This window comes from Panthera tigris, chromosome A3, assembly GCF_018350195.1.
Source record: "Panthera tigris isolate Pti1 chromosome A3, P.tigris_Pti1_mat1.1, whole genome shotgun sequence".
NCBI classification, from domain to species: domain Eukaryota; kingdom Metazoa; phylum Chordata; class Mammalia; order Carnivora; family Felidae; genus Panthera; species Panthera tigris.
The window spans coordinates 23,557,200-23,583,327 of record NC_056662.1 but is presented as its reverse complement, the minus strand read 5'-3'; the positions used below and the strand labels follow the sequence as shown (position 1 = coordinate 23,583,327).

Sequence of the window (26,128 nt, the reverse complement as noted above, 5' to 3'; positions counted from 1 at the left end):
GGAACTTGGATGAAGTGTTTGGCGCGGATGAGGTGTGTGTGTGTGTGTGTGTGTGTGTGTGTGTGTGTGTGTATAGGACACAATCCGATGTACAGTTCAGAGAATCGTTCAGGCTGCCATGTGGAGCAACAAATCTAAGGAGACCAATGAGGAGGCTGTCATCCAAGTCCGGAGACAGATGATGGCCTAACATAGTAAGGGTGGATGGTGACATGAGGGTGGACCTAGGGGCTCATGGGACTTCTGGCAGTTGACTAAGAGACAGGAGAGTGAAGAATGGGAAGAAGGAAACCAAACCCCCAGATCTCTGCTCAGAGGCAGGTTTCAGGAACGCTATGGAATGGCAGTGGAGTGAGGTGCCTGTGGGACATGCATGGGGTGATGTCCAGTGGGCAGGTCTGTAAAGTGATCTGAGGTTGAAGGATGAGACTGGAGACAGAGACTCAAAGTCCTCCACAGTTAGGGATAAGTGCACTAGTCTAGGTGGAATGTTGAGTGAGAGAAGTGGACCTTAGGGTATAGCATTCAACCTCAAGGTCAGGGGCCATGTCTTTGTCCCCTTCACACCCCCAGCACTGAGCACCAGCCCTGTACAGAGTAGGCAGTCAGGAGAGCAAGGTTGACTTGGCCATAGAGAAGCATTATCTCTTTTGCCAAGAGCAACCCAGCTCATTTTTCCCAGGAAATTGACTCTACATCCTGGTGCCTTGACCAGGGCTGAGCCCCAGAGAACCCCACTCAGACACCCAACACTGCTGGGACTTGCCTTCTGGAAGCAATATGCAGAGAAGGGGATACATTTGTGAATTTTGGAGTCAAGTTCCTGGGTTTGCAATATAGTCCTGCAGTTTATGGGCTGTGTAACCCTAGATAAGTGCCTTCATTTCTCTGACTCATGGTTTTCTCTTCGATAAAATAGGGAATGACAGTAACCAGCCCTGTAGGGCCGTCTTGAGTATGAAGTGAGATAATACATAGAAAGTGCATAGGAAAGAAGCATTCACCATGTAGAATTCCTTTCCTATTTCTAGGCTTATACGTATAGGCACAGAAAAAGTAAAGTGCTTAGCTGGGCAGGATGGTCACTAAGCAGTATTGTAGCTCAGGTCAGGCTCCCCCTGCACCCCCCTCCAAACACTCAAGAACATTTCTTAGATGCTGCCCTTCATTGCAGTGCTACCATTTTTTTTTATTTTAAGCATTTTCCATGCCGGGCACTGTTACTCTCACTTCCTTCCACAACAACTCTGAGAACTAGCAATTGTTAGCTTCAGTTTATAGTTCAGAGAAGCTAAGCAACTTGTCCAAGGTCATATGGCCAGTCAGTGGCAGAACTAGCTCTAAGGAGTCCGACTCTAGAACGCAGCCTGTTTACTGCTAGGCTCTTCCTGTCTCCCAGACACTCTCCACCCGCACACATACATTCATTTCCTCTTACCTGTCTCTCTTCTTGATCGTTACCATTTGTGTGACATATGGCACCTAGAAAATATCTAGCACTGGGGTCACCATTTATTAAGAGGGATTTAATGCCAAAGGCTCAATCTATGCTTCGTGGAGCATATAGTCATTTTACAAGTGAGGAAACTGGGTTTTGGAGAGTGCTTGTTTCTTGACCCAAGTCACATAGCCAGTAAGTGGTGACATAATGCCCAGCTCTACTGAGTCCATGCTCTTGTGTCTACAACACCTCAGTGCTCCAAGTTGTTGCTTAGCTTGTGGGAGATCTCAGATGAGCCAGGTTTTAGTTGTAGCCCACCATGTATCCTTGAAGAGACCCCTCTCTGCTTCTTTGCTTTGTCCATCTGTAAAATAAAGATTCTGCACTAGAATAGCTCAGAGTCTCCAGGAACAATAAGACTATAACCTGATGAGAAAATTAACTGGCTTTCATGAGGATGGAAGGTAGGGTGGGTCTGGATATGAGGTTGCCATGGTGTAATTTGCTCCACATCTTGATATCCCAGGATGAGTTGGAGCTCACCAGGCAGGCTCTAGAGAAGGAGCGACTCCTCAGCGCCAGCTCGACCAGCAGAGCAGAACGGGGGCCCAGAGAAGAGGTAGGTGTACAGCTGGAAGAGGTGAGCTGGAGGCCCAGTGGGAAGAAATGGCCAGGAGGAAGCTCCTTTACAGGGGGCTTGTCCCTCCCTCTTTTGGGAATTGGGTCCCTGAAGCTCAGACCTGTCAGATTGGTCCCTTTACCTGCTATCTATTCCCCATCTGTCTATGGGGCTGCCCAGGTGAGAGTCACAGGTCTCTCCTGCAGGTCTCTGGAGTGGAGGCTGAACCGAGTCCTGGGATGGAGGAGAAGCAGCTGTGGGGACAAAGGCTGGAACAACTCCAGCAAGCAGTGGCACAGCTAGAGATTGACCGGAGCAAGCTGCAGCGCCACAATGTCCAGCTGCGGGCCACCTTGGAGCAGGTAGGTCGTTTCTCCTGTCCTCAGCTCCCTCGTCTAGGGTCCGATGGGCAGGCATCTCCACTTCTTGTGTGGCCCCCAGAGCCGAGTGGTAAACCCTAGCCCAAGGGCCACATTCGGCTTGCTGCCCACTGCTGAGAAGAAAGTTTCATGGGAACACCACAGTAGTGGAGTTGAATAGTTGTGACAGAGATCTAAAGGCCCGCAAAGCCAAAACGCTACAGAAAATGTTTGCTAAGCCTACTCTGAAAGCCTGAGAGGCCAGCCCTACCTCCTCTGCCCCATCAGCACATCTCTGCTCTCAGAGCTGCCCTGGCATGTGCTCTCCTCAACCCAGGAGCTTACCTTCTCGTGGTTGCTGTCCCTGTGCTCACACCCACCCCCACACCAGCTTTCTCTCGAAAAAGGCACTTCTGGGGCACCTGGGTGGCTCAGTCGGTTAAATGTCTCGCTCTGTTTTGTTTGTTTGTTTGTTTGTTTGTTTTTTGAGAGAGAGCACAAGTAGGGGAGGGGCAGAGAGAGAAGAGGGCTTTGCGCTGACAGCGGTGAGCCCGATGTGGGGCTCGAACTCACGAACCATGAAATCATGACCTGAGCCGAAGTTGGACACTCAACCCACTGAGCCACCCAAGGGCCCCAGGTATCTGACTCTTGATCTCAGCTCAGGTCATGATCTCAGGGTCGTGAGTTCAAGTCCTGAGTTGGTCTCCACTCTGGCAGGGGGCCTACTTAAAAAAGAGAGAGAGAGAGAGAAAGGCAGTTCTGCTCCAGCCCCATAGCCAAGCCAAGCCCTGACTTCTCACCTGCATCTCGGCAGGTAGAGCGAGAGCGCAGGAGGCTGAAGAGGGACTCCATGCGTGCATTGCGGACGGGCATCCTGGAGGTCAGCGAAGCCACACAGCAGGTTTGCTTCTTTTTATTGACTGCAGCCTCCAGAGGATCAGAAACAGCTGCCTGCAGAGCATATCTCAGGCTACCCTCGCAAGGGGAGACGCCCACGTTAGCTGATCCAGATAGCCCCTCCTGGCTTGGTTCTGGCCAGCCTAGCACAGCTCAGTGTGTCCCGGACCCAGGAAGGGGTGGGGATGGAGTCATGGCTGGCAGCCCTGCATTATCAGAAACTCAGTAAGCCTTCACTGACGTATAACCTTCCTGCTCCCAGACCAGGGTCTCAGGCTTACCCAGGAGTGGGGCTCATCGGGCTTCTGGTCGGAATCCCTGGCATATGTGTGACGGGTGATGCTGGCCAGACCCTGAGGTGCCTTGGAAGCTTGATAGCAACTTTGTGGGCCTCTTGGATCTCCTCTCTTATAGTACTGAATTTACAAGATTAGGGTCCATGGTACTCCCTTTTTCGGGTAAGGAATTGGGGGAAGACTCCCCAAACCAGCACTCTTTTAGCTGAGTTATGCCCATCAGTCAACAGCGCTGCAGCCTGTCAAGGAGAGACTGCTTCTGGTGGCTGAGCATCCCTCAGGCTCTCTGTCTCTCCCCCTTTATGAAAGCTTCCCAAAGGCAGGTACCCTGTCTTCCTTTCTGCATCCCTAGCTCACAGCCCAGGGCTAGCACAAACCAGATGTGTGGTGTACTTCTATAAATGAAAAGGTGACTCAAGCCAATGCCATTCAAGCCTTCTGGATGTTCAGCATCAGGTCTCCATGGGTGTCCATTAAGCTGGCTTGGGCCCTCCTGGGCTTCCTTGCCCCAGGGTCATGGTGCCACCTGGAGTCCAGTCTGGGTTCAGACACTTCTGAACTGGGACCATAGCCCTTGCCTTGGTCCCCAGGACTGGGATGAGCTGGCTGAGGTTGCCTAGAGAACCCACAGGGTGGGAAGGCTTGTTCCAACAGGAATGGCATTTATCTTCCATAGGATGCAAGAGGAGGACAGAAGGGCGCCTCAGATGCCAAGCACATGGCTGAATTGCAGAAAGAGGTATGTTCTGGAAGGATCAGCTTTCTAAGTCCCCTTTCCCTCTGCTGCAGACAGGCAACAAGGCATTAGTGTCTGCTGTGTGCTTGACCCTTTGTGCGCCTCCAGCAGGGGGAGGGGAAATGGTTTCTCCCTCACAGAACTTCAGTCTATGTGGAAGGCAAGAAGGGCCCAGTCCTGACTCAACCTCCCATCTGCTTAGGGCAAGAGTGGGAAAGGAAGCATGTTCCAGACCCCAGACTTCCAGGTTCCTCCTTAGGAAGGGAAAGGAGAAGGAAGAGGGCTGAGGGGCACACAGAAGATTCTAGGAGGAAAGACAAAAGCAAACAGAAGCATCCTGGCCTCCTGTGCCCTCAAATGCACCTTTGCAGGCAGAACTGTTGCCAGCACAGCAGGCAAAGTAGTCTGGGACCAGTGCCAAGATCCATACCTCAGCTCAAGCTGCCATGCTCAGGGAAACCGGTATTGAGTGACTTCTTGCCTCTTTGGCCTCACCTAGAGGTTCACCCTGTCTTTCAAGACCCAGGAGTAATAAGAACTGTGGAATTTTTATTTCTAAGCCTCTTTCAGGAATTAATAGTCACTACTGGCAGAACCTATCTCTACAGCTAGACTTGGCTATCACTCTGAATTCAGACAAAGCAGTCCTGAGATGGACCCCGGACTAGGGTGAGGCAAGGGAAGCACGTTGGGTGGAGAATTTAAGGAGGTGCTCACTATCAACCTGGAGTCCCTCATTAAATTTTGTACCCCAGGAGCCTCTCTGCCTCACCCTAGTCCTGGACCTGCCCTGAGCTCCCAGTAACCACTTCCTGGTAGTTTCAGTGTACTCAGAGAAATGGAAGGGTTAATTAAGCAGGGATTCTCATCCCTGGCTGCACATTAGAACCACCTGGGGAGCTTTGAAAAAAATGCTGATGCCCAGGCCTCACTGCAGTCTAATTAAGTGAGAGTATTTTTTTTTAATTTTTTTTTTAAGGTTTATTTATTTTGAGAGACAGAGAGAGAGAGAGAGAGAGAATGAGCAGGGGAGGGGCAGAGAGAGAGATAGAGTGAGAATCCCAAGCAGGCTCTGCACTGTCAGCTCAGAGCCCTGCATGGGGCTTCAACTCACAAACTGCGAGATCATGACCTGAACTGAAACCAAGAGTCGGATGCTTAACTGACTGAGCCACCCAGGTGCCCCAAGTCAGAGTATTTCTTAAAAGCTTCCAAAAGGGCACAGAAATACTTTCTGCAGTGATTAAAATATTCTGTATCTTGATCGGGATGGTGGTTATACACGCGTATGTACATTATGAAACATCAAAATTTACACTTAAAATCTGGGCATTTTATTACATATAAATGATCCCTCAATAAAGTTGATGAATAGTTTTGTTGCTGTTGTTTTTAAAGTCCCTATTTGAGCCCCCTGTGCAGCCACGGTTGAGAATCATTGGATTTTTCCATGATTCCCAGGGGCCCTTGCCCTAAACACTAAAGCCTGATCCTGAGATCTGTGTGTGGTAGTTGCTTCAAATGCACTGTCACAGGGGAGCCTGGGTGGCTCAGTCGGTTAAGCGTCCGACTTCAGCTCAGGTCACGATCTTGCAGTCTGTGAGTTCGAGCCCCGCGTCGGGCTCTGGGCTGATGGCTCAGGGCCTGGAGCCTGCTTCTGGTTCTGTGTCTCCCTCTCTCTCTGCCCCTCCCCCGTTCATGCTCTGTCTCTCTCTGTCTCAAAAATAAATGTTAATAAAAAAAAATGCGCAGTCACAAAAGACACAGGAGCAGAGCGGGAAGGCGTGGGGCAGCCTCGAGGCACTTAATTACTCTTTCCCTCTCGATTTTCCTGCCCCCCCCCCCCCCTGCAGGTGGCCCTGCTGCGTGCCCAGCTGGCCTTGGAGCGGAAGCAGAGGCAGGACTACATCGCTCGCTCGACGCAGACGAGCCGTGAGCTGGCAGGCCTGCACCACAGCCTGTCCCACTCACTTCTGGCCGTGGCCCAGACCCCTGAGGCCACTGTCCTGGAGGCTGAGACCCGCAAGCTAGATGAGTCCCTGACTCAAAGTCTGACATCCCCAGGGCCGGTCCTGCTATGCCCCAGCCCTACCCAAGCCACCTCCAGGTAGCAGCCACAGCCAGGGCAGGATACGGACCGGCCAGGGAACACACACACAGATGGCTGCTATGGCCCAGGAAGAGGGAAGGAAGTCTGCAAGGCTGGAAACGAGGCAAGTTACACCTGCCTGTAGCCCACGGAGTCACCCTAGAGGAGTGCTTTGCTCTGGCCAAGGGACCTTTACTGCCTCTTGTCTAGAATGTATTATCCCAGCACTTCACCCAATCTTTCTCCTCCCCGTCAATAATAAACCCCAGGTCTCTGTGTTTGTTCTCTGCTGCTGTCTCCACTTGTGTCACTGGGCGGCAACAGCATGTCAGGGTTTCTGTTAAAGAAGAATTTCCTGAAGATTCCGGTCAGATGGCATGAATTTGTTGTCTGCCTGCATTTTGATAGAGAAGACTTATAGCAGATGCAACAAGTCAAAGCCCCTGTCCACAGGGAGCTGGAGTCCAATGGACAAGAACAGATGAGCACTCGTCAATGAGTCACAGACAGTACTGTGTACTGACTAGAAGTACGTAGGGGACTGGGGACTGAGGCAAGAAGGCATGAGCTGGCCCTTGAAGGATGGAGGAGTTGGCATGCTGGTGAGATTGGTCGGCCTGTGGCAGAGTGTGCTGGGGCCAAGGTTGGATGGGGAGGGAGGGAGATTATGGAGGGCCTTGGGATCCAGATTCAAACTCATGGATAATAAGGAACTATCATATGTTCTTGACTTAAAACCACTTCTGGGGCTTCAAAAACACTGAGTTGACCTTTGGCTAAAGTCAGTCTGTAGAGTTCAGACATTCCACGGAGCCTCATTCTCCTTCTGCTCTGGGCGAATGCCCTTGGCATCCCTTCCTGGACACACCAGCTGGAACCAACTCTGGTCCTCTGCAGTCCAACCACATGTCAAGCCAGTAAAGAGGATAGACTATGGTAGAATTCGTCACTAATAGACTCACCCTGGTGGAGGCACCCTGGACTGAACCCAGTTCACAGACTTAAGAGTTAACTGTTGGCAACTTCCTTGAAGCCTAAGAGAACAGCTTCTCTAAAACAGCAGGGCATGGCCTTTCTCTGGCCCTTCAACTGATTTCCTTCTGGAATTCCTTTTCCTAAGCCTGAGGATGGAGCTAAGGCCAGTTAAGAATGCAGGGGTTTGAGGGCAGCACCACACTCCCCCAACCTGTTTACTCAGGGCTCAGGCCCCATCTGTTTCATCACATCACACAGTAGACAGGGTGCTGTTCACCACTGCTGAAGTTTTGTTCTAAAAATTCATGGCATGGGACTCAGCAACAGACACTTAGTAAAAAGTTACAGCTTAGAGCTCCCCAGAATTGTATCTGGAGCCCCAGAGATGCTGGCCTGGACCCTGCCTCTATTCAGGTTCCCTGTGGCTCAGAATCCTCACCTGGCCTTTCCTATGCTAGGAGTTCTTAAGGACAAACAGGACTTCTCTTGGTTCCTTACTTTTTGGTCCTTCACCTCTGGTTCTCTAGCTTAGAGAAGAGTGTGGATCTTCTAGGCAGGACCCAACCTTGCCTAAGGCCAGACCTTCCTTTCCTTCTCCACCCCACATGCCACAGCGAATCTGGTGGTTGGGAAATGTCTCTGACCAGCAAGGTCTCGTGGATGCACTTGAGGATGGTGACATTGGTCACTAGAATCTGGGGGGAAAGGTCAGAGCTGAGGTCAGAGGCCTCCTTTCACAAAACTTTTCTCCTCTGTTCCAGCCTCTCCTTGTCTCCTTTGCTAGAGGCTGGTACAGAACAGAAAGTCTTGAGAGTCGAAGAGGACAAGAGCTGAGTCAGAGTCTGGGCAATGTTCCTAGGGAGTGCCTGGGTCTGCCGGGTGCGGCACCCCATTCTCTCAGTGAGCCTCCATAGTTTGCATGTTACAGCAACGATCACCAGAGCACAATTCAATTACCTTGACTCATATGCTTCCCTACACGGGACTAGTAGAAGCGTGAAGGCAGAAAAGCATGAAGTAGAGAAGGAAAAACTGGTTGTAGGTTAGGGAGGTGGGGAGTATACAGTCACACACTGCAGAGTGACGACAAGATCAACATTTACACCAAAAAGCCAGGGCTGTCTGCTCCAGGCCTGGGGCCTCCACCCTCACACCACCTGGTAAAAGATGCCCTTTTCCACCTTGGCTCAAGACCACTACAGTCCACCCTATGTCTGGTGGCTGCGACAACACCAGCAGTGTGTGGATATTCTCTCCAGGTCATGGGCATTCTCGGGTGCATTATGTGCAGGTAGATTCTGTTTGTTGCCTTTGTTGTTCTCTGGACCTAAAACTGGGGCCTGGTTCATTCTGCAGAGATAGGAAAGGAAGTCAGGAAGGCTTTGGGGCTCACAGGCTGGCACTGCTCACCACCCTCACCCTCTGAGCACGGGTGGTGCTCCTCAGTGGATACTCCATATTGTGAAGACTTCAGATTCCCCGAGTTCCACGTTGCATAGCACAGGACTGGCATGGGTGAGTCTCAGGGCTTCGCTGTGGGGATCAGCTGAAAAGTTCCTCCTTGGCCAGCTGGAATGGGGTTAGGTCTCCTAGCATCAGTGCCTACAAAAAAGAGCACAGACCAGTTACCACTTCACCCCCATGTTCTAACACAGAGGAGGCTGGGCCCCATCAGAGTAGAGAAAGGAGTCAGGGAGGGGATACAGCCCAGAGCCCAGGAACTCTGGAAATCGTGGTCTCCGACTCCACAAGGAGCTTCGGGGCTCATCTGGAAGCGCTGGTCAAACTAGGCAGACACTGCTGGTGGAATCAGGCCATCCAGACGAGCAACCTCAGGGCCTCTGCAGCTCTGGGGCCAGTAGTAGAACTTCCAGAAGTACCAGTGGAGGGGGGGATACCTCACCTACAAAAGCAGCAAGGCAATCTGCAGCCTAAGACTTGGCATGCAGGCCTCATCTCAGCCCATGGAACAGGTCCCTTTTCAGCCAGATGGTTGGTTAGTTGTCTGGTCTTAGGACAGATGACACCTTCAGCTGCCTGCCCCCCATCCCTGCAATACCTCACCTCCTCCCTCTGGCCCACTAAACACCTATTCACTCCCCAGGGCTGAGGATGGAGCAGCCGAGCTCTGTGCAAACACTAGGCCCTGCAGAGCGGGGGCAGTGGTGTGCGGAGGCAGGGAGCAGAAAGAAGCAGGGGCTGTCGGTGTGCTGCAAGCAGTGATCCCTCAGGCGCAGTGGGGAAGACATGCAGACTCGGCTCTGCTCACCACACTTAGAAAGTAGGCAAGGGAGGAGGAAGTCCAAGAACATGGGGTCTCAACTTGGGGCCCTAGAATTTACTCCCTCTACCCTGCTGAGACCAGGGGTTGTCCAGACCCCGATGGAGGTGAGGATGAGAAGAGAGGCTCCTCCAGAGAAAGTAGGGCTGTGCTCCCACTTCATTTACATCAGTCGCCTGTCACAGTATACACATTTTGACCTCTTTTCTCTTGGTCCTTTGTTAACCAATGCTACCAGCTCTTTATAGCCTCCATAGGCCCTGAAACCTGACACAGGTGGGATGGCTTGGAGGTAAAAAGGTGAATGGGTCAGTGATCAAAGAGAAATGAGCCTCTCTACTAGGGCTGTGCGATGTGCTCCTCAGAGTGGGTGCTCTCCGTTCCCAGCACATGGCCATATGTGTGGACGTAGGGAGGGAGAGAAGAATAAGCATTCAAATCTGGTTCTTTTTAATGTCTACAAGTCCTTGAGGTGAGGGAATCTGGGAAGGCTTATACCAGTGCCTGATAATCCACACATCTCTCCTGGACTTCCTGTCTTAGTTTCCTGTTATGTCTCCTAGATCTGAGGATTCCAGCCCTACCAGTCAGATCCAAGGGTCTAAGGCTTGTTGCTGGCCAAGAATAGCCTCACATTCGAGCTGGCCAATTCCCTTGCCTTCTGCTGTTGCATTGTGGCTCGACATGTCAGGCTGCAGCCTTTAGAAGTAACTGCTTTCCCTGTATAAGGGCTCACTTCTTGTCTGCCCAACTCCAGATACAGAATCCTTACGGATAAAATGGCTGGTTGCTGCCCCTTGCCCTGAATCCAACTGTCCATTCACTTGGAAATACTCATTAAACCTGTGTGTCATGAAGCACCGTAAAGAGGAGCTCTTCTCCAGGGGGGACAGAGTCTGCACCTAAACAAACACTTGCAGAATGACCTGGATGTCCAGAAGAGACTCACTGGCCACTCAAATGAAGCCAGAGGAAGTGTCACAGAATATCCTGGAGGCAGAGAGGCCTGGAGAGCCCTTTCAGAGTGTTTTTAAGCTGATCGGATAGATAACACTGCGTTTATGGGGTCCAGAGGTGTGCCTGTGGGTCCCAAGAGCGATAGCAGGCTCTTGGAGCTATACCAGCTAGCCTGTTCAGTTTAGATCTTTCCTACTAGAGCTGAAGCATCAGCCACAGGTGAACTTGATGTTCAGCCCACAAGCCTAAAACCCACCATTAAGGCCTCATTCTTTTCCCGTGGGGCAATGCATAGGACGAGTGGCTGGCTGACTCAGACACCAAACACTGGGAAAAGTAGGAAGCTATAGTCACAGACTTCAGCACCACATAGCCCTGGCGGCCTCCATCACAGCTCCATAGTCACCTGCTAAGCCCTACAGGGTGCTCCACTAGAGGCTGAGTGGAGGGAGGGGAGAGGCAACATTTAGTGTATCCTGTGGCCTCCTGGAGAAGGGGTTGATGCTCAATGGGGTTCTTCATGCCAGCCCAGTATCAGGACCCCACCACACAAGTCACATTGTGAATTCCTGCATGGAGGCCTTGTGGGTAACCGCCTTCACCTTGGCATTCACCTCAGGGTCCAGCTGGCAAGGGTGGGCTTGGCAATCAAGCATAATGGGGACAGGAATAAAGAGTGAGAATATGTGCCAAGACTAATGTGGTGCATCTCTTAGAGATGGACGCCATCTATTGCCAGTGTGGGGTTGTTAAGCATAAGGCAGAAAAGGTAAAGGAAGAGACTTTGGCCCCTCTTTTTAAAAAAAATTTTTTTTCTAATGTTTATTTTTGAGAGAGAGAACGAGCTGGGGAGAGGCAGAGAGAGAGAAGAAGCCAGGATCTGAAGCAGGCTCTGCACTGTCGGCGCAGAGCCCGATGCAGAGCTCAAACCCACAAACTGTGAGATCATGACCTGAACCCAAGTCGAACACTTGACTGACTGCGCCACCCAGGTGTCCCTTTTTGACCCCTCTTGAGGAAAGAATCTACAGGAAAACTTTTTGATGTGGTTAAAAGTAAATTTCTATCTAACCAAACTTTTTTTTGTTTGCTTCTTTTATTTAAAATGAAACCAATGCATGTACATGGTTATAAAATGAAGTAGAAAAGAAGGTAGCAGTTTCCCATCCAGTTTTTTTCAACCTCTCTCCAGGGGCAACCAATTTTTTAAGACTCTATTTATAGGGTGCCTGGGTGGCTCAGCCAGATGAGCATCTGACTCTTGATTTTGGCTCAGGTCATGGTCCCAGGGTCACAGGATCAAGCCCACATCGGGCTCCACAGTGAGCTTGGAGCCTGCTTGAGATTCTCTCTCTTTCTCCCTCTGCCCCTCTCCCGAACACTCACTCACTCTCTCTCTAAAATAAAAAAATTATTTATTTATTTATTTATTTTTTTTTTTTTATTTTTTTAATATATGAAATTTACTGTCAAATTGGTTTCCATACAATACCCAGTGCTCATCCCAAAAGGTGCCCTCCTCAATACCCATCACCCACCCTGCCCTCCCTCCCACCCTGCCCTCCCTCCCACCCCCCATCAACCCTCAGTTTGTTCTCAGTTTTTAACAGTCTCTAATGCTTTGGCTCTCTCCCACTCTAACCTCTTTTTTTTTTTTTTTTTTTTTTCCTTCCCCTCCCCCATGGGTTTCTGTTATGTTTCTCAGGATCCACATAAGAGTGAAACCATATGGTATCTGTCTTTCTCCGTATGGCTTTAAAATAAAAAAATTTTAAAGACTCTATTTTTACACTGGACCTTATCCAAAAGGCTGAGAAGCGATAAAGACTCTATTTTTAGAGTGGCCAACTTTATTCCTCTAAAGACCTGTAATATGTTTTATGATGTCATAATAGGTCCAGTATCCAGAATAACATGGTAATAGGTAGTAGCACTGCTCACACCTTTGGGGATTCTTGGGCTCTGGCTCCAAACTAGACATCCCATACACCTCAGTGCCCTTGGGGAGGCGGGTACGTGTGCTCTTGGCTGTATGAGGGATATTTGCATTATGTTAGTGTGTGTATGTGCTTTGGGGGCAGCCAAGGAGGTAGAACATAGTGGATATTTGCTTTGTATACCCAGCAACCAAACACCCTCATTAGCGGAGGCTATTTGGTTACCCTGAACTACTGTTTCTATAAAAACAGCAGGATAAATGCTCCCTCTCCCCCGAGTTGATGGTTTCCTCTAACGAATTGTTTTTATTTCTGAGTATCATTATGGACTCAAGGATTCTTTGTATATTCACTGTGATTCCATCATGACAATGGCTGTTTTTAATGTTGAAATCTTCCCAACTATGATGTCTAGATTTTCCTGCTACTTTTCCTCTACAGATCTAGAATCGTTTCATGGGAAAGAAGTATTTAGAAAACAAAATCTGAGTTCCAGGATTGATCATTTCTACAGATATGTTATGGCTTTTAGACCATTCAGATAACAGAGCAGAAAATGTATTTGGAAAATCGTGAGTTTATGGTGATGTGGGTTGCACAGCAATGTGAATGTACTTAGTGCCACTGAACTATACACTTTAGAATGATAAAAATGTAAATCTTACGTATATTTTGCCACAATAAAAAATAATTTAAAAATTGAGTTTATAATATTTCCAGTTTGAATTTAATGTCACAGAGTTTTTACTATACCTGTTTGACTTTGTATTTGGTTCCTAATAATATTAATATAATTACTTATTTACTTTATTCCATGATACCCATTATATAGTTAATTATATATAATGCTGTGCTGAGTTGTCAGCACAGAGCCCAACATGGGGCTCGAACTCACCAGCCATGAGATCATGACCTAAGCTGAAGTTGGACACCCAACCGACTGAGCCACCCAGGTGCCCCGCTAAGTGAAGTTTAAATTTTCTTTATAGTTCTTTTTGTCTACAGAATATATCCTGTAAAGGATACATAGTGTATTGAGTTCCAAAGGAACTTGAAATAATTCTTTTCCCTGGTGCTTATATTACCAATCTGATAGGCAGTTAGGTCCATTTGATTTGTTCTCAACTTTAGGGTTTGCTTTTTCCTCTTTTTCATTTGATTATATTTTTTGGTTATACACACACACACACATATACACATATAATGTGACATATGTATATAAATGTCATATGGGGACATGTTTGCTGTATACACACACACACACACACACATACACACATACACACATATAATGTGACATATGCATATAAATGTCATATGGGGACATATTTGCTGTTAGAATGCAGCCTTTAATACTGGTGGTATTAAATACTGGTGGAATCCATTGGGAGGAATAAGCTACAGTTTTATTTAGCAGCAGAGTGATTTATATCCAGGGTCAACTAAAACCCTAGTCCCTCTCTGATACTCCATGGTCCCCTTGACTACCTGTCAGTCTCCTGGGGCTTCCAATGGGCTGAACAGGCTGGAAAACATCTCAGTTGTAGACAACAACTTTCCCCTCACACTCCAGCTTAAAGATGACCTTTTGCTCTTCTTTGAAACTGTGCATGTTACTCTTGAGCCAATATTTATCATCCCAGTAATGGGACAACCTCATGAGCTTCTCTGTGCCAAAAACCAAATAAGGATACCTGGGAAATAGGATATGACAGGAGAGGGGCACAGGGTCACAGCCTGGATCCTGTCCTGCCTCCATGCCCACCAATCATCCTTTAGCAAATATTCATTTAACATCTAGTGTGATAGTCTTCCTTTTGGACCTCGGAGGAGAACAGAGCTCACCTTCTCCAGGGAAGACACACTCTGAACACACAGTATGACCCCGGAGCCCAGTAAAGAGAGTGTCAATGAGTTGTTCCTGATTATATTGGAGGAAGAGAGGATTCCCCAGGGAAACAAGAGAAGGGCATTCCAGGCAGAGGCAGCAGTGTGTGAGAAGGCAGGAGGGATCTAGTGTGTTTGGGGAATGCCAAGAAGCACAGTGTGTGTTTAGGGAGAGAAGGCAGTGGTGGTTAGATCATGAAGGGTCTTAAAAGCCAGGCAAAGAACTTTAGACTCAACCTGAAGTCCCTGGGAAAATGGACATTTTTGGCAGAAGGATGAAGGTCAGTGAGTTGAAGAAGTTGTCTTACCTGGTCACATGTGTGCAGGGCATACAACAAACCCACGAACCCCAAGGATGGAAACCAACTGTGTTTCCCCAGCCAACAATGCTGGACATACTGGAGAAAGTTGAGGCTGATCACCAAGACCTAGAGAATATAAGGGAGAGTGCTGACCTGAAGGGCATCCGGTGGCTGCCCACAGCCACATCATCCTGCTCCTCCCCCTTTACCCTCCTGGATCCCTCACCTTGTCTTTGCTCTTGTTACTTCCACCGGGGACCTGGACTATCTGAAATCTAAAAAGGGATTGGGATGTGGGAATTTTAGAGTCATTTGACACAGAAGCCCCCAAGCTTAGGTAAGCCTTGAGGGTGCCCCAAAATTCAGCAAGGGTCCCTCTGGAGTCCCCACTGTCACCCTCTGCAATGGCTCCACTCACTGCCATACCCAGGGTTTACTGGGCTTCTGAAGCTCTGTTCCCGCAGCACTTCCATAAACCACTTTAGACCAGATGAATTCAGAGGAAGCAGCAGCAGTTGGGTGCCAGGATCCTGTGCGCTAGCCATCTCAGGGTACATAATGCGCATGGTGGTTTTGTTCCCCACATCCATCTCAAAGCCTTGGACAGGGGCCTGGTTCATCCTAGAAAGGAGAGCAGAGTGGAGATTTGGGGGAAGAAGGGGATTTGGTCTGACCTTCCTGGTCTCCACCTCCTGCTCTGCACCCACCTGAGGACCATGCCATGTTGGTTAATCCTGAATCCATGGCCAGAGCCCCATAGGAACCTTGAGTTTCCAACCACTGCACAGGTCCGACAGCTGGGCCCTGCATAGCCCTGTGCATGTCTGGGAGACTTTTCTACTGGCTGCTGGTCCTGATCCTCAAACTCTTTCTTTGACTTGACACCCTGAAGTTCAGAAAAGCATAGGAGGGAGGAATAGGGGCTCATCTCAGACTCACTATCTTTGGAAGAAGATTAGAGCTTGGGACCGTGAAGGGAGAGATGGGCAGAGCATGGTGTTGGGAGCAGGGACTGGACAGAGACCAATACTGTGTACTGACCAACCGCAATATCAGAGCATCAGAGGACATGGGCTCTTCTGACTTCTGCACAGGCTCAACGGCCCTTTCGAAGCATTCATCAAACCAGTCAGATCCTCCACGTGTGTGGAGGCAGGCAGGGCACTCGAAGATCTCAGATGAACACATACACTTTCTGAAAGATCTGAAGCATTGGCAGGATTCTGGCCTTGACTGTATTCTGGCCTTTTCATGGAGGTCATTCTGGCTGAATTCCTGGCTCAGGAAGGAGGCTATCAGCCACAATGTAAGAATACAGGCAGCTACCAGACTCCGCTTCAAGTATCGAACCCTCATCTCTGGCATCCACGATGGTGCCCCAGCAGACAGTAGTTTAGCTCTGACACCTGGTACTGGGAAGGAGGAGGGGCTGGGGCCAACAGACCAGTGCCCCCTGTCCTGATGGCTTCCGTTCCTCCCCTAACCCTTCACACCACATCTCAGTCCCAACACCTCACCTCTTGCTTCCTCAGCCACCTGCTAAATGCTAAAAGGAAATCTGCTAAGGCCTGGGGTGGAGGTTGAGAAGAAGGGAGAGGTGACACCTGTGTTCTGTGGTCTCCCAGAGGAGATTGATACCCAGTGAGGTCTTTCACGCCAACCCAGTTATAACAGGGACCTCATCACAGACACCACATTGTGACCTCCACTATGAAGGGTTATTGGCAAGTCCCCCTTCTTCACTTTGGCATTCAGCCCAGAGCCCAGCTGACAAGGGAGGCTTGGAAGTCAAGTGTCAAGGGAACAAGAGGGTGAGGAGGGAATGGATATGTGCCAAGTCTGATGTAGACGAGCAGGAGACAGAGAAAGGAAAGGAAGGGCCGTTTGGAACCATCTGGGTCAGAGAAAATTTATCATATTGACGAATTCATGATAGATGAATACTTGGTCTATTTAACCCTTTTTTAAAACTTTTTAATGTTTATTTATTTTTGAGAGAGAGACAATGAGTTGGGGAAGGGCAGAGGGAGAGAGAGACACAGAATCTAAAGCAGGCTCCAGGCTCTGAGCTGTCAGCACAGAGCCCGACGTGGAGCTCAAATTCACGAACAGTGAGATCATGACCTGAACCTAAGTCAGGTGCTTAACCGACTGAGCCACCCAGGTGCCCCTGGTCTCTTCTACTCTTAAAACCTCTCAAGCATTGAATTCATTTTCTTTTTGACAATTATCACCAAGGTAAATACCCGCAAATTATTTTTTCAAAACAAAACCAAAACAAATCACATTGTCCACAAAGGCTTTTAACATGAAGCAACTGCCCTTATTCCTCTTTACCTGAGGCCTCTCCTCAGAGGCATCCTCTTTTTTTTTTTTAATTTTTTTTTAATGTTTTTTTTATTTTTGAGACAGAGAGAGACAGAGCGTAAGCAGGGGAGGGGCAGAGAGAAAGTGAGACACAGAATCCGAAGCAGGCTCCAGGCTCTGAGCTGTCAGCACAGAGCCAGATGCAGGGCTCGAACTCCAACTCACAGACAGTGAGATCATGACCTGAGCTGAAGTCGGACATTTAACCGACTGAGCCACTCAGGCGCCCCAGAGACATCCTCTTCTAACTGTTCTTCAACATTTGCTTCCGTATCTCTAAATGATTTAAAAAAAAAAAAAAAAATTGAGGGAGGGCACCTGGGTGGTTCAGTCGGTTGAGTGTCTGACTTCGGCTCAGGTCATGATCTCAAGGTTTGTGAGTTCAAGCACTGCGTCGGGCTCTGTGCTGTCAGCTCAGAGCCTGGAGCCTGCTTGGGATTCTGTGTCACCTCCTCTCTCTGCCCCTCTCCCACTTGTGATCTGTCTCTCTCTGTCTCTCAAAAATAAATGTAAAAAAAAATGATATGCTCATACCACTGTATCATGATACTATGTGTACTCTACCCGCTATATACATCATATCATTATGTTTAGTAGTACCCTCTTGGTTACTTTGTAATTTTATATAATGGACCCTAACATCTATTTCTCATTCTGTAGCTACAAGACAAGATTTCTTGAAGCCCTTCTCTCTGAGAATGTTGTGCCATACACTTCTATTTGTCAATTATCTTGCCTTTACACGTCCCAACATTGGTATTTTGAACTTCTACATCAAGGATAATATTTACATTCTGTTGTGTCATTAAGCTTCATGTGCTTTGTCTCTAGCGGTGCTATCCCAAAGAAATATGTGAACCAATATTTAATGTCTAAATATTGTCATTTCAACATGTATGCAATATAAAAGTATTATTGAGATATTTTGCATTCTCCTTGCTTGAAACTTAAGTCTCCTTTTTTAAAAAATATATTTATTTTGGGGAGAGTGCAAGCGGGGCAAGAGGCAGAGAGAGGGGGACAGAGAATCCCAAGCAGGCTCTGCACTGACAGGCTGACAGCAGTGAGCCCAAAGTGAGGCTTGAATTCATGAACTGCAAGATCATGACCTGATCTGAAGTCAGACACTCAACCGACTGAGCCACCCAGGCACTCTGAAACAAAGTCTTCTAAATCCAAATTGTATTTTACACTCACGATATATCTAAATTTGAGTACTCAGTTTTCATCAAATACATGATCTATACATTTTATAAAATTTTATAATATAAAAAGTAGATTTACATATCCAAGTTATAACAAGTATACTTAAAGGTATACTTAACTGAACTGTGTTCACTTTTAAATTCAGACTAATGAAAATTTTTATTTCTTACTTGCACTAGCTACATTTCACATGCTCATCCACCATATTGGATGGCAGAGAACTATAGTCCCTAACTATATAGAACTATATAGTCCATAACTATAGATTCTAAAGGTCCAAATTCTATTATCATGTTCACATTATTGTGACTAGACAAATATTGTTTCCTATAGAGTCTAGTAGTGAACTAGGACTACTTTCCTTTTATATATTTTTATTTTTTTTTAATGTTTTTTATTTATTTTTGAGACAGAGAGAGACAGAGCATGAACAGGGGAGGGGCAGAGAGAGAGGGAGACACAGAATCCGAAGCAGGCTCCAGGCTCTGAGCTGTCAGCACAGAGCCCGACACGGGGCTCAAACTCATGAACCGTGAGATCATGACCTGAGCCGAAGTCGGACGCTTAACCGACTGAGCCACCCAGGCGCCCCAAGGACTACTTTCCTTTTACTGTTCATTATAATTTCCTAAGAAAGGCTATATAGAAGATAAACGTTTTGAATCCTTGCATGTCTAGAAAAGCCATTATTCTGCTTACAGTGGGTAGAATTGTGTCCCTGAAGAAAATATGTTCAGGTCCTGGCCCCTGGTACCTGTAAATGTGACCTTATTTGGAAATAGGGTATTTGCAAATGTAATTGAGCTAGAAAAAAATTCATGCTGGATTAGGATTGGCCTTAATCCAATGACTGGTGTCCTTATAAAATGAGGAAAATTTGGGAACCAAAGACACAGGGGAGAGTTCCATAGAACAGATTCCCCCTCAGAACCTCCAGAAGGGACCAACCTGAATTTTGGACTTCTAGCTTCCAGAACTATGAGAGAATATAAATTTCTGTTGTTTTAAGCTACCTAGGGGTGCCTGGGTGGCTCAGTCGGTTAAGCATCCGACTTCAGCTCAGGTCACGAACTCACTGTGAGTTCAAGTCCCATATAAGGCTCTGCATTGACAACTTGGAGCCTGCTTGGGATTCTTTCTCTTCCCTCTCTCTACCCCTCCCCTGATTAAGCTCACATATGCTCTCTCTCAAAATTAATTAATTAAAATAAAATAAAATAAAATAAAATAAAATAAAATAAAGGATAAAAGAGAGGATTTGTGGGGACCTAGGTGGCTCAGTCAATTAGGCATCAAGTCTTGGTTTCGGTTCAGGTCATGATCTTGCTGTTCGTGAGTTCAAGCCCCACACTGGGCTCAGTGCAGAGCCTACTTGGGATTCTCTCTCTCTTTCTCTCTCTCTCTCTCTCTTTCTCTCTTTCTTCCCCCCTACCTCTCAAAATAAATAAATGAACTTAAAAACAAAGTTACCTATTTTGTGCTAATTCGTTACGGGAGCCCTGGAGACCACAATGTCCTTAGGCTTGATTGATAGTTTGGCTGGGTGTAAAAGATCCTAGGTTGCAAAAGTAGCTCCAGAGCCTGATGGCATGTTCCATCATCTTCCAGACTCCAGTGCTGTTGGCAGAAGTGTGATGTTTGATCCTTGCTATCTGTGTTAGTTGGAATTCTTGGTCTCAGAAACAGAAACAAACTGCTAAAAATTTAAGCAGAAAAACAACTCATTGGTTAAACATCTAACAGTTTACAGAATAGTTATGAAATCTAGAGAATCAGTCTGAGGCAAGACATAGCCAAAGACGACCCCAGGAATGACCAACCTGGAATGTCACAACTATTGCCACCACAACCAGATTCTCGATGTTGTGGGACACTATAGTAGTTTCAACATGGTGACAAATTCTTTTCAGGTCCTTCCATGAGGAAGAGGAGTCCATTTCCCCATTTCTTGAACCTGAGGTCATGTTATGACTTCATCTAACTAATACCATGCTGCAGAAGTGACGTTGTGTGACTTCATAGCCTCAGCCTTAACAGGCCTTGCATCTCCTAATCTCATTCTCTGGTAATGCCTCCACCAAGAAGTCCAGGATCAAAAATTATGTTGAGAGGGAAGCCCAGCAACCTAGCAATCCCAGCCATCCCGGCTAGGGCACAGACATGCAAGTGAGGCCATCGGAGACCATGCAGCCTCAACTAAGCCACAAGCTATCAGCACCTGCATAAGGGACCACTAGAAAAACTGCCCTATTGATCCATATCATTGCAATAAATAATAATTATTGTGTTAAGTCACTACATCTTCAGGGAAGTTTCCTATGAAATAATACATAATGGATACAGACATTCTGCCCAGTTCAGACTAGCTATAGAGAATAATCTCTTACCCTGCACTTTCACATCATGACATCAAGTTTCAAAGTTCATGAAAGAACCATATGATTGAACCCACGTAGGTCACATGCCCATGTTCTCACTTCGATGAGGCAGGAAGGGGAACTACAGGACCCATTTTGCATTCATTGGTGGGAGGCAGAACCCTGACTCCACTTATCTTGGGTTAGTCTCCAGTAGAAAGAGGCATTGTTTCTCTCTCTCTCATCATAGTGTGTGTTGGAATAGCTATCCTTCCGCCTCTAATTTTTTCTCCCCTCTTTTTGTTGATAGTATGACAAGAGTACTTTTCTGTCATGGATACCAAGTTACAAATGGCTAAACAGAAATTTATTTCTTATTCATACAAATTCAAAATAGATAGGAATAGGGTAGTGCCTCTATTTCATGAAGTATCCAGGCACTCAATAAAACAGTAACCAAGTCTCCGTCATCTTCAACACAGTGATTCTGAGATTTTCATGGGCATCCACATACAGCTGGGTGTTAGGAGAAGAGGAAGAAAATGGTAAGTGGGAGGGAGACTATTTAGACCAGGCACAGAAGTAGCACACAAGATATATGTATGCATACACTGAACAGAAATCAACTACATTGCCATACTAAGTACAAGACAACAGGGAAAACATAGTCTTGTGTTTTCTCGGGAATAACAGATGAGTTTGCTTAACATCAAGCCTGTCTCTGCTGCATTACTATCTCTGTTTCCACATTCACCTTACTGTATGTCTACTCTCAGCATCAGTTCTTGTTCAGAATACCAGATCAAACTTGCTACCTGGTGACTTCTGAGTGTTTCTCCAAGATTTGTTTTTTGTTTTTTTGTTTTTTGGTTTTTTTTTTAATGTTTATTTATTTTTTTGAGACAGAGAGAGAGACACAGCATGAACAGGGGAGGGGCAGGGAGAGAGGGAGACACAGAATCGGAAGCAGGCTCCAGGCTCTGAGCCATCAGCCCAGAGCCCGACGCGGGGCTCGAACTCGCAGACCGCGAGATCGTGACCTGAGCTGAAGTCGGACGCTTAACCGACTGAGCCACCCAGGCGCCCGATTTGTTTGTTTTTTAACCTCCAGTTGAATTAGTTTCACCAAATTTAAGGTTTTTATTTTTTTTTTAAGGTCCCAGCACAGGGGCCTGACTTGCGTCCTGACACAGGTCCCAATGCAGGGCCCAAACTCATGACCCTGAGATCAAGACCTGAGCAGAGATCAAGAGTCAGGTGCCTAACTGAATGAACCACCCAGGAGCCCTCAAATTTAAGCATTTGACACATGAGGATATTGTTACATTTTTCTGAAAAATTAACCATTCTAAGGGTTGTTTTTTTCAGTCTCTGCCTGATTTTCCTTCAAAAACATTAGGCTGCTTTTTAAAATCTTAATGCTTATCTGTAAGATTAAAACTACTTTGAGGGTGCCCTGCTGGCTCAGTCAGTGGAGCATGTGACTCGATCTTGGGGGTGTGAGTTCAAGTCCTACATTGCGTGTGGAGATTAGTTAAAAAATTTAAAAATCTATAAAAAGACCCTACTCTGTATATGAAGATATTCTGCTTTTTATCTCAATGAAATTTTTTCTATTTCATCTTTTTCCAGTTTAATTGATATAATTGTCATATAATATTGTATTAGCTTAAGGTATTCAACAAAATGATTTAATATATGTTTATGTTGTGAAATAGTTGCCACAATAAGTTTAGTTAACATCCATCACCTCACATAGTTAGAATTTTTTTTCTTGGGATGAAGACTTTCAAGATCTACTTTCTTAGATTCAAATATACAATATCATACTGTTAACTATAGTTACCATGAGGTACATTACATCCCCAGAATTTATAACTGGAAGTTTGTGCCTTTTGACCACCTTTACCCGTTTCCCCCACCCCCATCACTCACTTCTGAAAACCACCAATCTGCTCTCTATTTCTATGAGTTTGGTGTTTTTAGTCTCACGTATAAGTGAGATCATGCGATATTTATCTTTCTCTGTCTGAATTATTTCACTTAGGATAATGCCCTCAAAGTCTATCCATGTTGTTGCAAATGGCAGATTTCCTTCTTTTGTGGCTAAATTTTAGATAGATAGTAATAGTTAGATATAGTTAGATAGATATAGTTAGATATAGATATACAGATATACAGATATGTACAGATATACATATATATATTATATATATATATTATATATATATACATATATAATATTTTCTTTATTCATCCATTGATGGACTCTTAGGTTGTCTCAATGTCTTAGCAATTGTAAATAATGCTGCAGTAAATGTGGAGGTGCAGATATCTCTTTGAGGTCCTGTTTTTCCTCTGGATATATACCCATAGTGGAATTTCTAGATTATAAGGTAGTTCTATTTTCAACTTTTTTTTTTTTACATTTAAAAATGTATACTTTAATAAGTATATAAACAATTAGGTAAGCTTGTGGAGAAGCTGACCAACATACATATATTAGGAGATACAAGTGTCCATCTAAATTTTCTATTTCATTTTTTTTAACAGAATATTTATTCAAGTTGTTTAATGTAGCTTCTCATGTGCCACTTTGGAAGTCCTTTATTGTAAAGACTATTCCTTTGATGGCAAACAGCAGCCACACGGTCAGTGATTATTCCGGACCTCCACGTTGGATAAATTCCATTTCTTCTTGAGACACAAGCTTCCTTCTGTATTTCTGAGGTAATGTTTTTATTATTTCTGCAGTGTCTGGAGGACCCTGATGCATCAGCAAATCTGGTGATTTACTTCCCTTAGAATGCTGTGAAATTGAAGAAGAGTGAGGTGGTAGTCCTGCTGATCTCAAAACTTCTGATACATTGGGTTTAGGATTGTCTCTTCTGTCAGGGAACCTTATTAATGGAGTATGTGGCTTGACTACCTGAACGACCCTGCTGGCAGACGCCATCTTGCTGCCCATCATCTATTTTCAACTTTTGAGGAAACCCCATACTGTTTTCCACAGCAGCTGCACCAATTTACATTGCTACCAACAGTGTACAAGAGTTCTCTTCTCTCTGTAGCCTCGCCAACACTTGTTATCTTGTCTTTTTTATGATAACCATTCTCTTTAAGTCCTCCTCCCTTTCATTTAATTTTTTTTTTTTTTTTTTGACAGAGCGGAAGCAGGAGAGAGGGGCAGAGGGCAGAGAGCGAGGGAGAGAGAACCTCTCCATGCCCAGCATGGAGCCCAACATGAGGCTGGATCCCACAACCCTGGGATCATGACCTGAGCCAAAATCAAGAGTCAGACGCCCAACTGACTGAGCCACCTGGGCGCCCCAAAGAGTTATTCTGACAGGTGTGAGGTGATATCTTGCTGTGTGTGTATTTTTTATTTAAGATTTTATTTATTTAATTTTTAAGTAGGCTCCATGCCCATCGTGGAAATCATACTCACAGCCTGAGATCAAGAGTCCCATGCTCTACTGACTGAGTCAGTCAGGCACCCTGTTCACTATAGTTTTGATTTGCATTTCCCTGATGATGAGTGATGCTGAGCATTTTTATGTACCTGTTGGGAATTTGTAGGTCTTCTTTAGAAAACTGTCTATTTAGTTTCTATGCCTATTTTTCAATTGGATTGTTCATTTTTTTTGCTATTGAGTTGTAGGAGTTCTTTAAATATTTTGGATATTAACACCTTATCAGATACATGATTTGCAAATATTTTCTCCTATTCTGTAGTTTCCCTTTTCATTTTGTTGATTTCCTTTGCTGTGCAGAAGCTTTTTAGTTTGATGTGGTCCCACTTGTTTCTATTTGCCTGTATTGCCTTTGACAAAAGGCTAGTATTATAGCTAGAAAGCTATTAGCCTCGCATGCAACTTTCCTTAGGTGAGTTCATGCATATCTGAACTTGTCAGCAGTTCTTCCACACATCTAAAATTAAATTCTAATTACTGGGGCACCTGGGTGGCTCAGTTGGTTGAGCGCCCAACTTCGGCTCAGGTCATGATCTCACCGCTCATGAGATCGAGCCCTGCGTTAGGCTTTGTGCTGACAGCTCGGAGCCTGCGGCCTGCTTCAGATTCTGTGCCTTGCTCTCTCTCTGCCCCAACCCACTCACATTCTGTCTCTGTCTCTCTCAAAAATAAACATTAAAAAAAATTCTAATTACTATAATTTTTTTGTTATGGTAAAAACTATATAACATAAAATTTACCATCTAAACCATTTTTAAGTGTGCAGTTCAGTATATTTACATTTTGAAAGAGATCTCCAGAACTTTTTCATCTTGCAAAATTGAACAATAATTTCCCATTCCCACCTCCCCCACCAGCCCCTGGAAACCACCATTATACTTTCTGTTCCTATGAATTTAACTACTCTAGATACTTCATGTAAGAGGAATCATACAGTATTTGTCTTTTTGTGTGTGCTTTATTTCACTTAGTATGTCTTCAAATTGTATTAAAATATTAAATACATATAAAAGAATATAACAAGAAAAAATACCCATGTACCTATCTTTTTTTTAATTTTTATATTTTTTTAGCGTTTTTCATTTTTGAGAGACAGAGAGAGACAGAGCATCTGGGGAAGGGGCAGAGAGGCAAAGAGGGAGACACAGAAATCTAAGCAAGCTCCAGGCCCTGAGGCCTGAAGCGGAGCTTGAACTCATAGACCCCAAGATCATGACCTGAGCTGAAGTCAGACCCTTAACCGACTAAGCTATGCCCCTCCCACGTACCTATCTTAATGAATATAACATCATAAATATCATTGAAGGCCCTTGGTGTTCCTTCTTCCTTGACAGATGTTAACACTATGGAGAATTTTGTATTTATCATTCCCTTGGCTTTTTCTTTTTACAATATCTATGTGTATCTAAACATTATTTAATTTTGTATGTTTTTGAACATTGTATATGCAATCACACTATATGCACTTTTGTGCAACTGCTTTTTTTGTTGAGGTGAAAGTCACATAACATACAATGAACATACATAACACAATGAACCATTTAAGAGTACAATTCAGTGGCATTTAGTTATTCACAATGTTACGTAGCCACCAGCTCTCTCTACTTACAAGACTTTTTCAACACTCCATACAAACACTCTGTACCCATTAAATAATCACTTACTAGTCTCTCCTGTCCCCAGCCCCTGGTTACCATTGATTTTTCTGTTTCTATGGATTTTCCTGTTCCAGATATATCATATAAAAGGGATCATACAAAATGTGATCTTTTGCGTATGGCTTCTTTCACTTAGCTCAATGTTTTTGAGGTTCTTCTAAGATGTAGCACGTATTAATACTTTACCGCTTTTTAAGTTTATTTATTTTGAAAGAGAGCGAGTGTGCGCATACACATCAGAGAGGGGCAGAGACAAAGGGAGAGAGAGAATCCCAGACTGACAGTGTG

At 45.7% G+C, this 26,128-nt stretch overlaps 3 protein-coding genes and 1 long non-coding RNA gene across 16 annotated transcripts in view; 1 reads left to right on the top strand and 3 right to left on the bottom strand.

Moving 5' to 3' along the window:
- The window catches only part of CEP250 (centrosomal protein 250), a 51,514-nt gene extending 44,785 nt beyond the window's left edge, over nucleotides 1-6,729 (top strand). For 6 of the 7 annotated variants that reach the window (XM_042980512.1, XM_042980514.1, XM_007073622.3 and 3 more), the window contains 5 exons: nucleotides 1,968-2,060; nucleotides 2,267-2,422; nucleotides 3,237-3,323; nucleotides 4,292-4,354; nucleotides 6,205-6,729. In XM_042980512.1, coding sequence (XP_042836446.1) covers nucleotides 1,968-2,060; nucleotides 2,267-2,422; nucleotides 3,237-3,323; nucleotides 4,292-4,354; nucleotides 6,205-6,462 — 657 coding nt within the window. In that variant the 3' untranslated portion in view covers nucleotides 6,463-6,729. Of the gene's footprint in view, nucleotides 1-1,967; nucleotides 2,061-2,253; nucleotides 2,423-3,236; nucleotides 3,324-4,291; nucleotides 4,355-6,204 lie in introns of those variants that run through there. The other variant, XM_042980515.1, reaches the window with a different exon arrangement.
- Nucleotides 1,495-2,345, bottom strand: LOC122237220. Its single transcript, XR_006215506.1, has 2 exons — nucleotides 2,203-2,345; nucleotides 1,495-1,805 (listed from the first exon to the last, which is right to left on the bottom strand). It is a non-coding gene; the product is annotated as an uncharacterized LOC122237220 (long non-coding RNA).
- On the bottom strand, nucleotides 2,364-16,403 carry LOC122237219 (CMP-N-acetylneuraminate-beta-galactosamide-alpha-2,3-sialyltransferase 1-like). 7 transcript variants are annotated; one of them, XR_006215499.1, is made up of 7 exons: nucleotides 15,821-16,403; nucleotides 15,487-15,665; nucleotides 15,206-15,400; nucleotides 15,006-15,054; nucleotides 14,786-14,905; nucleotides 8,835-9,017; nucleotides 2,364-2,553 (listed from the first exon to the last, which is right to left on the bottom strand). XR_006215499.1 is itself a non-coding variant. In XM_042980523.1 (7 exons), the coding sequence occupies exons 2-7, from the start codon at nucleotides 16,142-16,144 to the stop codon at nucleotides 14,225-14,227; spliced, it is 927 nt and encodes a 308-aa protein (XP_042836457.1). In that variant the 5' UTR covers nucleotides 16,145-16,191; nucleotides 16,297-16,403; the 3' UTR covers nucleotides 13,992-14,224. The 7 variants fall into 7 exon arrangements, 4 of the variants coding, with proteins under 4 accessions (XP_042836458.1, XP_042836457.1, XP_042836459.1 ...); XR_006215498.1 differs by lacking the exon at nucleotides 2,364-2,553 and adding an exon at nucleotides 7,990-8,110; XR_006215497.1 differs by lacking the exon at nucleotides 2,364-2,553 and adding an exon at nucleotides 14,079-14,284 and having other exon boundaries at nucleotides 8,944-9,017.
- Nucleotides 16,404-23,139: 6,736 nt separating this feature from the next.
- Nucleotides 23,140-23,680, bottom strand: LOC102972311 (28S ribosomal protein S36, mitochondrial-like). Its single transcript, XM_042980529.1, has one exon. The coding sequence runs from the start codon at nucleotides 23,678-23,680 to the stop codon at nucleotides 23,369-23,371; it is 312 nt and encodes a 103-aa protein (XP_042836463.1). The 3' UTR covers nucleotides 23,140-23,368.
- Between the last annotated feature and the right edge of the window lie 2,448 nt (nucleotides 23,681-26,128).